The sequence below is a fragment of the Antennarius striatus genome, chromosome 22, assembly GCF_040054535.1.
Source record: "Antennarius striatus isolate MH-2024 chromosome 22, ASM4005453v1, whole genome shotgun sequence".
Classification (NCBI taxonomy): Eukaryota; Metazoa; Chordata; class Actinopteri; order Lophiiformes; family Antennariidae; genus Antennarius; species Antennarius striatus.
In genome coordinates, this window is record NC_090797.1 from 270,001 (window position 1) to 279,674 (window position 9,674).

Below are 9,674 nucleotides of genomic sequence, written 5' to 3' on the forward strand. Positions count from 1 at the left end.
TGTGTGTGTGTGTGTGTGTGTGTGTGTGTAGCTATATAAACATGTGTGTGTGATCAGTATTTATGAATACTATCCCTTTGAAGTGTTTGTTTATTTGGTGTTTGTTTATTTAGTGTTTGTTTATTTGGTGTTTGTTTATTTAGTATTTGTTTATTTGGTGTTTGTTTATTTAGTGTTTGTTTATTTGGTGTTTGTTTATTTAGTATTTGTTTATTTGGTGTTTGTTTATTTAGTATTTGTTTATTTGGTGTTTGTTTATTTAGTGTTTGTTTATTTGGTGTTTGTTTATTTAGTGTTTGTTTATTTGGTGTTTGTTTATTTAGTATTTGTTTATTTAGTGTTTATTTAGTGTTGGTGGTAATGTTGACGTTCAGCTGAGGGTTGTTTCCCAAACAAACAAACAAACAAACAAACATCGGTGATGTCACAGCGGTCGTTCTGGTGGTCTGGCGTTGCCGTGGAGTGCTGCTACACGAGGGTGCATTGTGGGAGGGGCCAGAGGATGATGTCACAGATGCGGGCTGGAGGCGGGTGAATAATGGGCGTGCTTTCTAGAGACCACGCCCACTTTGTGAGGCCGCATGATGCGTTCGACGTCTTCTGACTAACGTGACGCTTTGTTCTCCTGACTAATGCAGCGCCATGTTGTTTCTACCCCCCCCCCCCCCCCCCCCCCCCCCCCCCCCGGCGTCTCTCCTCTCCTGCCCCCTGGTGTCTCCATCACCCCACTGGTGTCTCTACTGTCCCCCCCTCCCCTTCCACGTGTCTCTACTGCCCCCTGGTGTCTGTTCGTCTCCTCCCTCTCTTTGCCCTCTATTTGCCCCCCAGGCGAAGAAGCCTCTTTGCCTTCCTCACCCTCCTGCCCTCCTGCCTCTGGACTGACTATCTTTTGGCTTTTTATATTAATCCTTGGTAAGTAAGAAGTAAAACGATCTGTTGCCAGGCAACCACAGCCTGGTGTTGTTTACCTGTTTGCACATCCAGTCAACAAATCCCAGAACAAACAGCTGTGAATTCATGCTGATTGGCTGTCCCTCTGGTGACGCTTCACGCCGCTTGTCACCAGTGGCAATTGTAAACACTGCCTTGTAGTCGCTAGCCTTGCCTAGCTTCAGTTAGCATCTAGCATTTAGCAATAGGAAGTAACCAGATGACGTTTGTCATGTTGGACTCGTGCAATGCTCCGTCTGTGGTTGAACGCTAACGTTTGCCTGCTAACATGTGGATGTGGCATGAACGCTAACATCTGAACACTAACGTCTGTCTGCTAACGTGTGGATGTAGCATGATGCTAACACTGAGGCTAACCACAGCTTGGTGTTTGCATGCAGCCTCTTTTCTTCCTGTTAGCCCCTCAGGACGTAGCCTAGCGTTGTTTGCTAGCTCCTAGCAGAATGCTGTTGGTTCTATTAGATATCAGACGTGCATGTCGACTGTTTGCAGAACCGCCCACATCAATGTGTCATCAGGTGTGGGCGGGGCCTGTCAAACAATCAGCCTATCTGTGACCTGAGTACCGTCAGCGGTAACCACCCAGCAGGAAGGTTCTGATTGGACGGCAGCAGCCTGAGGAGCTTTATCTTTGTGTTTTATAGGAGCAAGACGGCCCTGAAGAAACGTAAGCTAACGAGGTAAACAACATGTTTGTTTGTTTGTTTGTTTGTTTCCCTCCAGTCGGTTCATTTGTTGACAAACATTCTGTTTGGTTTTTAGTCCCGTCCAGCTGGACGACTTTGACGGATACTTCAAAGACATGAGCAAAGACTCCGCCTACAAGTTCTCCCTGCAGTTTGAGGTACAAGTACACACGGCTTAGAGTACAAGTACACACGGCTTAGAGTACAAGTACACACGGCTTAGAGTACAAGTACACACGGCTTACAGTACAAGTACACATGGCTTACAGTACAAGTACACACGGCTTACAGTACAAGTACACACGGCTTACAGTACAAGTACACACGGCTTAGAGTACAAGTACACACGGCTTAGAGTACAAGTACACACGGCTTACAGTACAAGTACACACGGCTTACAGTACAAGTACACACGGCTTAGAGTACAAGTACACACGGCTTAGAGTACAAGTACACACGGCTTACAGTACAAGTACACACGGCTTAGAGTACAAGTACACACTGGTTAGAATACAAGTACACACTGGTTAGAGTACAAGTACACACTGGTTAGAGTACTAGTGCACACTAGAGTACAAGTGCACCCTGGTTGTAGTTGATGTACTCACAGGTGGTATTACAGGAAGTCTCCAGCTAACCGTTAGCGTGTTGCTGGCCCTTCACAATAAAAGCACGCTGTGGCGTTTCAGGAGCTGAAGAGCGTCGGTCTGGATCTTACCCATGATGCAGCAGACCTGCCCGTCAACAGGCCCAAGAACAGATACACCAACATCCTGCCCTGTGAGTCACTGGCCGCAAAGCATTGTGGGTCGTTGTGTGAGTTGCAGACAGCAAAGCATTGTGGGTGTTTTCCCCTCCAGACGACTTCAGTCGGGTGAAGCTGGTCTCCATGCACAACGACGAGGGCTCCGACTACATCAACGCCAACTTCATCCCGGTGAGGCCCCGCCCCCTAGGGGCCCCGGGCCCCTGGCCCCGCCCCTCCTGCAGGTGTTCTGGTGTCGTGCTGACTCTGCCGTGTCTCCAGGGCTACAGACACGCCCAAGAGTACATCGCCACCCAGGGGCCGCTGCCGGAGACGCGGAACGACTTCTGGAGGATGGTCCTGCAGCAGCGGGCGCCCATCGTCGTCATGCTGACGCAGTGCAACGAGCGCCGCAGGGTAAGCCATCGCCGCGGCGCCGGCGCCCGGCCTGCTGGATGCTCAGGTGTGGGCGTGTTCTCTCAGGTGAAGTGCGACCACTACTGGCCGTTCAGCGACGAGCCGGTGACGTACGGCGAGATCAGCGTGGAGATGCTGTCCGAGGCCGAGGCCCCCGAGTGGACCAGCAGGAAGTTCAGGCTGGGATACGTGAGGACCCGCGTGTCGGCACCCGGGGGGGGCAGAGCCCATCACACGTCTGAGGCTTGTCTCCCCCCGCAGGCCGACGAGACTCAGGACGTCCTCCACCTGAACTACACCTCCTGGCCCGACCACGGCGTCCCCACCGTCAACGCCATCGAGAGCATCCTGCAGTTCGTCCACATCGTCCGCCAGCAGGCCGGCCGCACCCGGGCCCCCATCGTGGTGCACTGCAGGTGAGACCCCCCCGGACCCAGAACCCCTAGTCCACTGCAGGTCAGAGCCCCCCCAGAACCAGAAGCCCCCAGGAACAGAACCCCAACAGAACTACAAACCCTGGTCTACTAAAGGTCAGAACCCCCCAGAACCAGAACCCCTAGTCCACTGCAGATCAGAGCCCCCCCAGAACCAGAAGCCCCCAGAACCAGAAGCCCCCAGGAACAGAACCCCAACAGAACTACAAACCCTGGTCTACTAAAGGTCAGAACCCTCCAGAACCAGAACCCCTAGTCCACTGCAGATCAGAGCCCCCCCAGAACCAGAAGCCCCCAGGAACAGAACCCCCCCGGAACCAGAACCCCTAGTCCACTGCAGGTCAGAGCCCCCTGGTGGTCAGGGACCACAGAGCCCCCTGGTGGTCCAGAATCCTAGTCTTAGCATGTTAGCATTCATTTGTTTGTGTCTGTCAATTAGCATAAAACCCTGTGTACAGTTAGCAGTTAGCATGTTCACTTATGTTCACGCTAGTCCTAACGGGGGCGGGGCTGTCTAATTGGGCGGGGCTTCATGTGTGTGTGTGGTAGTGCTGGAGTGGGCCGGACCGGGACCTTCATCGCTCTGGACCGGCTGATGCAGCACATCAGGGAACACGAGTTCGCCGACGTCCTGGGGCTGGTGTCGGACCTGCGGTCCCACCGCCTGTCCATGGTCCAGACCGAGGTGAGCCCACCAGAACCGGGTCAGGGGTCCAGACTGAGGTGAGTCCACCAGAACCGGGTTGGGTTACTGATCCAGACCGACACAAAGAACTAACACAAACTAGCATCTGCTTTCATTACATCTGAATAGCTGAGAACCGTTAGCTTAGCATCCCAGGGTTAACAGTGGTAGAACACTGTAGCTAACGTTAGCACGTCTCACCTCAGGAACAGCTGGTCATCTTGGTGGCTCACACAGAAGCTAACAGGAAGTGTTCCTCCGACAGGAAGTGTTCCTCCGACAGGAAGTGTTCCTCTGACAGGAAGTGTTCCTCTAACAGGAAGTGTTCCTCCGACAGGAAGTGTTCCTCTGACAGGAAGTGTTCCTCTAACAGGAAGTGTTCCTCTGACAGGAAGTGTTCCTCTAACAGGAAGTGTTCCTCTAACAGGAAGTGTTCCTCTGACAGGAAGTGTTCCTCCGACAGGAAGTGTTCCTCTAACAGGAAGTGTTCCTCTAACAGGAAGTGTTCCTCTAACAGGAAGTGTTCCTCTAACAGGAAGTGTTCCTCTAACAGGAAGTGTTCCTCTAACAGGAAGTGTTCCTCTGACAGGAAGTGTTCCTCCGACAGGAAGTGTTCCTCTAACAGGAAGTGTTCCTCTAACAGGAAGTGTTCCTCTAACAGGAAGTTGTCCCCTGCAGGAGCAGTACGTGTTCATCCACCAGTGCGTCCTGCTGATGTGGCAGAAGAAGAAGCAGACGTCCTTCACCTCTGATGTCATCTACGAGAACGCCAGCAAGACATAGACGCCACGTGACGCAAGTGGCGGCGGCGTCACACGCCGGTCTCTGCGGCGCTCTGCTGTGGTAACTGCGATCCCTTCCCCTCGTCTTGCAGGCTGTGACCTGAGCTGTGCGCCGCAGCAGAAGATCCTCCATCATCCATGAACCAACATCTCCAACGGCTCCAGAAAAACATCAGGGGGTGGAGCCGGGGGTGGAGCTCCGCCTTCAGGTGCTTTCACTGACTGACCATGTTGAGCACAGCCACGCCCTCTGCACCAGACACATTCACGTCATCGTGGGGTGGGAGGAGTCACGAGCTGTCTCGTGATTGGACGTCAGCTCTTCTTCAGACAGTGTGAGGCGGTGAGTGGGTGGAGCTCAGCCAGCTGTTTCCTGTTTCCTGTGCATCATCTCAGGAGTGGCTGAGAAGCCCCGCCCGCCTCTTCCTCCTCCGCTTCCTCACCGTGTCCTCTGATTTGATGCCGCGGCGGTCGTGGGCGTGAACGTGTGACGCGCTGCCAGACGAGAACCCAGCACACGCCCCCTGGTGGCGTCCAGGAAGAAGCACAAATTCAAAGTCCCGCCCCCAGAGCCCAGGAAGTGCGGGACGGAACGTTTTCCATATCACACGGGAAGTACCAGGGCGGGGGGGGCGGGGCGGGTAGCCGAAAGATTTTGTAGAACCTCCCAGGACATTATGACGGCCTCTGACCCGACCCGACATGACACGACCCGACACAACCCGACACGACCTGACCTGACACAACCTGACCCAACATGACTCGAAACAACCTGACACGACACGACCTGACCTGACACAACCTGACCCGACACAACCTGACCTGACACGACACGACCTGACCTGACCTGACACAACCCTACACGACCTGACCTGACACAACCCGACCCGACACAACCTGACCTGACACGACACGACCTGACCCAACCTGACCTGACCTGACACAACCCTACACGACCTGACCTGACACGACACGACCTGACACAACCTGACCCGACACAACCTGACCTGACACGACACGACCTGACCTGACACAACCTGACCTGACCCAACCTGACCTGACCTGACACAACCCTACACGACCTGACCTGACACGACACGACCTGACACGACCTGACATGACACGACCTGACCCGACACAACCTGACCTGACACGACCTGACCTGACCTGACACAACCCTACACGACCTGACCTGACACAACCCGACCCGACACAACCCGAACCGACACGACCTGACCTGACATGACACAACCTGACCCAACTTGACCCGACACGACCTGACATGACACGACACGACCTGACCCGACACAACCTGACCTGACACGACCTGACCTGACACGACATGACACGACCTGACACAACTTGACCCGACACGACCTGACCCGACACGACCTGACTTGACCCGACACGACCCTACACAACCTGACCTGACACGACACGACCTGACCAGACACAACCTGACCTGACCTGACACGACCTGACCCGACACAACCTGACCCGACACGACCTGACCTGACACGACACGACCTGACCCGACACAACCTGACCTGACACGACCTGACCTGACACGACCTGACCCGACACAACCTGACCTGACACGACACGACCTGACCCGACACAACCTGACCTGACACGACCTGACCTGACACGACCTGACCCGACACAACCTGACCTGACACGACACGACCTGACCCGACACAACCTGACACAACTTGACCCGACACGACCTGACCCGACACGACCCTACACAACCCGAACCGACACGACCTGACCTGGCGTTCACTTCCTGTCTAGACTCGGTTTCTAGGTACTGCACATGGACTGGAGGCGGGTCGGGGGCACCTTCCTGTGGGAACAGTGTACTGCCCGCCTCCTGCTGATGCCCCGCCCCCAGGCCAGTTGACACACCCGGTCGTAGAACCGTAGCTGATTGTCCTTGAGGCCAGGGCGCCGTGACAGGAAGAGGGAGGAGCTACTGCGGCAGTGGCTGAACCTCCACGTCCTAACGAGGGCTTCTGTGATTGGCTGAACAAACCGACCCAGTGGGACACCTGGAGTCAGCTGACCTGCCAGAAGAACCAGACACACATGACACAAAAAACTGGGCTAGCATTAGCATAGCTCCAGCACTGGCCCAGCTCTCTGTGTGGGCGGGACCAGAACTGATGGGTAACGCCCTGCACCTGACGCCTGTTGTCATGGTGATGGTTGGTGGTTAGCAGGATGTCAGCTAGCACATGTACTGTAGCATCACTCTCCTCCATACTGTTTGACAGTGGGGCAGGGCAGGGGGCGGGTCACACAGGTCTGTAGTAGCTGCGGTGCCCCGTGTGGTCGGATGATGTCACTGCAGGGAGCGTCCCTGCTCAGACAGGTGAGCTGGTTTGGTTTGAACCACCTTTTTAATTCCAACAACCTATCAGAACGTCCACAATGTGAAGCTCTAACATACAGGAGGAGAAGTAAAAGTTACTTCTGTTAAAGTTAAAGACAGGAGACAGATTCATTCATGTTAAGTCGGGTTTGTTCAGGTAAATAATAATTCTACTCCGTTTGGAACATCTCGTTCTTTGAGTTCGTCATCAATGACGTCCAAATATTCACTTTAAAATTTAAACTTGTTTTTCATCTCATCGACCAATCAGATGCAAGTTAAGATTATTTGTTTTCCATTTTGAAGGCAAAAGAAACCTTTTTTATTTTGACTTTAAAAACGTCAAGGGGTCAGCAGGAAGTCTAGAGTGTCTTCAAAATAAGAGTCTGGGGTCAGCAGGAAGTCTAGAGTGTCTTCAAAATAAGAGTCTGGGGTCAGCAGGAAGTCTAGAGTGTCTTCAAAATAAGAGTCTGGGGTCAGCAGGAAGTCTAGAGTGTCTTCAAAATAAGAGTCTGGGGTCAGCAGGAAGTCTAGAGTGTCTTCAAAATAAGAGTCTGGGGTCAGCAGGAAGTCCAGGGTGTTGTCAAAGTAAGAGCCTGAGGCCAGCATCTTATTTGAATCTGATTGGCTGAGACACTGTCGATGGAAGGAATGAAAAGAGGAGAAAAACCCTCCAATCCAGTTTCTGTTCAAAGGTATTAAAGTGTTAGTTTGGCCACGCCCCCTTTAAACACCTGAAGTCTTTACCTGTTTCTGGTTCGTCACCAGTCCGTCTGAAACGTACTGTATATACAACTACATAGTGCTACATAGTCCTACACAGTCCTACATAGTAGTGAATAGGTCTGTATAGTACTACATAGTCCTACACAGTACTACATAGTACTGCACAGTAGCACATAGTCCTACACAGTACTACACTGGACTATATAGTACTACATAGTCATACATAGTACTACACATTACCACCTACTGCCACTACACAGCACTACGTTGTACATCACACTACACACTACTACATGTTACTACAACTTCCTACATTGAGCTACATACTACTACATACTGCTACACAGTACTACACTGTACTATTAAGTACTACACAGTACTACACAGTACTATGCAGTGCTACATAGTACTACATAGTACTATGCAGTACAACACAGTACTATGCAGTTCTACATAGTACTACGCAGTACTACACAGTACTATACTACTACACAGTACTATGCAGTACAACACAGAACTATGCCGTACTATGCAATGCTACATAGTACTACACCGTACTATGTAATACTACACAGTAATACACAGTACTTCTTTTCTAGTTGTCATTTCTTGTGGACGTTTTTAGACTTTTTTTACGTGTTCTTGAACGCATCAGGACTTGTGTTTGAGACGTTGACACTTTGGTGTGACTGTAAAGGGGCGGGGTCACGTGGCGCTATGGTGCCGCCCACTCGTAGGCTTCCTGTCTCGTGCGTGTCCAGTTGCGTGTTGTTGGTGCCATGTTGTGTTTGTGTCGCCTCAGATCGATTCAATGTGTTCAACCAATAAAACGTTACCGTGGCGTGTTTGTGTCTTCAATCAACAACGTTAAACTAAAGTACGTTAAACTAAAGTACGTTAAACTAAAGTACGTTAAACTAAAGTACGTTAAACTAAAGTACGTTAAACTAAAGTACGTTAAACTAAAGTACGTTAAACTAAAGTACGTTAAACTTAAGTACGTTAAACTAAAGTACGTTAAACTAAAGTACGTTAAACTAAAGTACGTTAAACTAAAGTACGTTAAACTAAAGTACGTTAAACTAAAGTACGTTAAACTAAAGTACGTTAAACTAAAGTACGTTAAACTTAAGTACGTTAAACTAAAGTACGTTAAACTAAAGTACGTTAAACTAAAGTACGTTAAACTAAAGTACGTTAAACTAAAGTACGTTAAACTAAAGTACATTAAACTAAAGTACGTTCTTCCTCTCCTCTGGGCGTTCCCCTTCAGGGTCTCCTCAGCCAATCAGTGTCCTCCATCTAACCCTGTCTTCTCATCCTCTTCTCTCACACCAACTACCTTCATGTCCTCTTTCACTACATCCATAAACCTCCTCTTTGGTCTTCCTCTAGGCCTCCTGCCTGGCAGTTCAGAACTCAGCATCCTTCTACCAATATATTCACTATCTCTCCTCTGGACATGTCCAAACCATCTCAGTCTGGCCTCTCTGACTTTATCTCCAGAACCTCTAACATGTGCTGTCCCTCTGATGGACTCATTCCTGATCCTATCCATCCTGGTCACTCCCAGAGAGAACCTCAGCATCTTCATCTCTGCTACCTCCAGCTCTGTCTCCTGTCTTTTCCTCAGGGACACTGTCTCTAGACCAAACAACATCGCTGGTCACCAACATGTCCATTGAAGTCTGCTCCAATGACAACTCTCTCACTTCTAGGCATGCTCTGCATCACTTCATCAAAGTCCGACCAGAATTTCTCCTTCTCCTCCAGCTCACATCCTACCTGTGGAGCATACCCACTAACAACATTGAACATCACACCTTCTATTTCTATCTTCAGACTCATCACTCTATCCGACACTCTTTTTACTA

At 50.8% G+C, this 9,674-nt stretch overlaps 2 protein-coding genes across 6 annotated transcripts in view; one reads left to right on the forward strand and one right to left on the reverse strand.

The window, feature by feature from the left end:
* Positions 1-4,735, forward strand: part of ptpro (protein tyrosine phosphatase receptor type O) — a 19,223-nt gene extending 14,488 nt beyond the window's left edge. The window contains exons 17-26 of one of the 5 annotated variants that reach the window (XM_068306364.1): positions 829-912; positions 1,596-1,631; positions 1,714-1,795; positions 2,327-2,417; positions 2,498-2,574; positions 2,665-2,799; positions 2,866-2,988; positions 3,061-3,215; positions 3,783-3,918; positions 4,597-4,735. In XM_068306364.1, the coding sequence (XP_068162465.1) occupies positions 829-912; positions 1,596-1,631; positions 1,714-1,795; positions 2,327-2,417; positions 2,498-2,574; positions 2,665-2,799; positions 2,866-2,988; positions 3,061-3,215; positions 3,783-3,918; positions 4,597-4,701 (1,024 nt within the window). In that variant the 3' untranslated portion in view covers positions 4,702-4,735. Of the gene's footprint in view, positions 1-828; positions 913-1,595; positions 1,632-1,713; positions 1,796-2,326; positions 2,418-2,497; positions 2,575-2,664; positions 2,800-2,865; positions 3,216-3,782; positions 3,957-4,596 lie in introns of all 5 variants that reach the window. The other 4 variants (XM_068306361.1, XM_068306366.1, XM_068306363.1 and 1 more) reach the window with 4 other exon arrangements.
* An 823-nt stretch (positions 4,736-5,558) lies between these two features.
* On the reverse strand, positions 5,559-6,790 carry LOC137589633 (keratin-associated protein 16-1-like). The gene is made up of 3 exons (XM_068307500.1): positions 6,767-6,790; positions 5,688-6,672; positions 5,559-5,602 (listed from the first exon to the last, which is right to left on the reverse strand). Exons 1-3 carry the CDS (start codon positions 6,788-6,790, stop codon positions 5,559-5,561), a joined length of 1,053 nt encoding a protein of 350 aa, XP_068163601.1.
* Between the last annotated feature and the right edge of the window lie 2,884 nt (positions 6,791-9,674).

Bases quoted from the DNA above. Each gene is read 5' to 3' on its own strand.
- LOC137589633 (XM_068307500.1), bottom strand. From the start codon at position 6,790: ATGTGTGTCTGGTTCTTCTGGCAG. The intron at 6,673-6,766 runs GTCAGCTGACTC...CTGCCGCAGTAG, and splicing joins GTGTCTGGTTCTTCTGGCAG to CTCCTCCCTCTTCCTGTCAC. The intron at 5,603-5,687 runs GTTGTGTCAGGT...GTGTCGTGTCAG, and splicing joins GTCAGGTTGTGTCGGGTCAG to GTCAGGTTGTGTCGGGTCGG.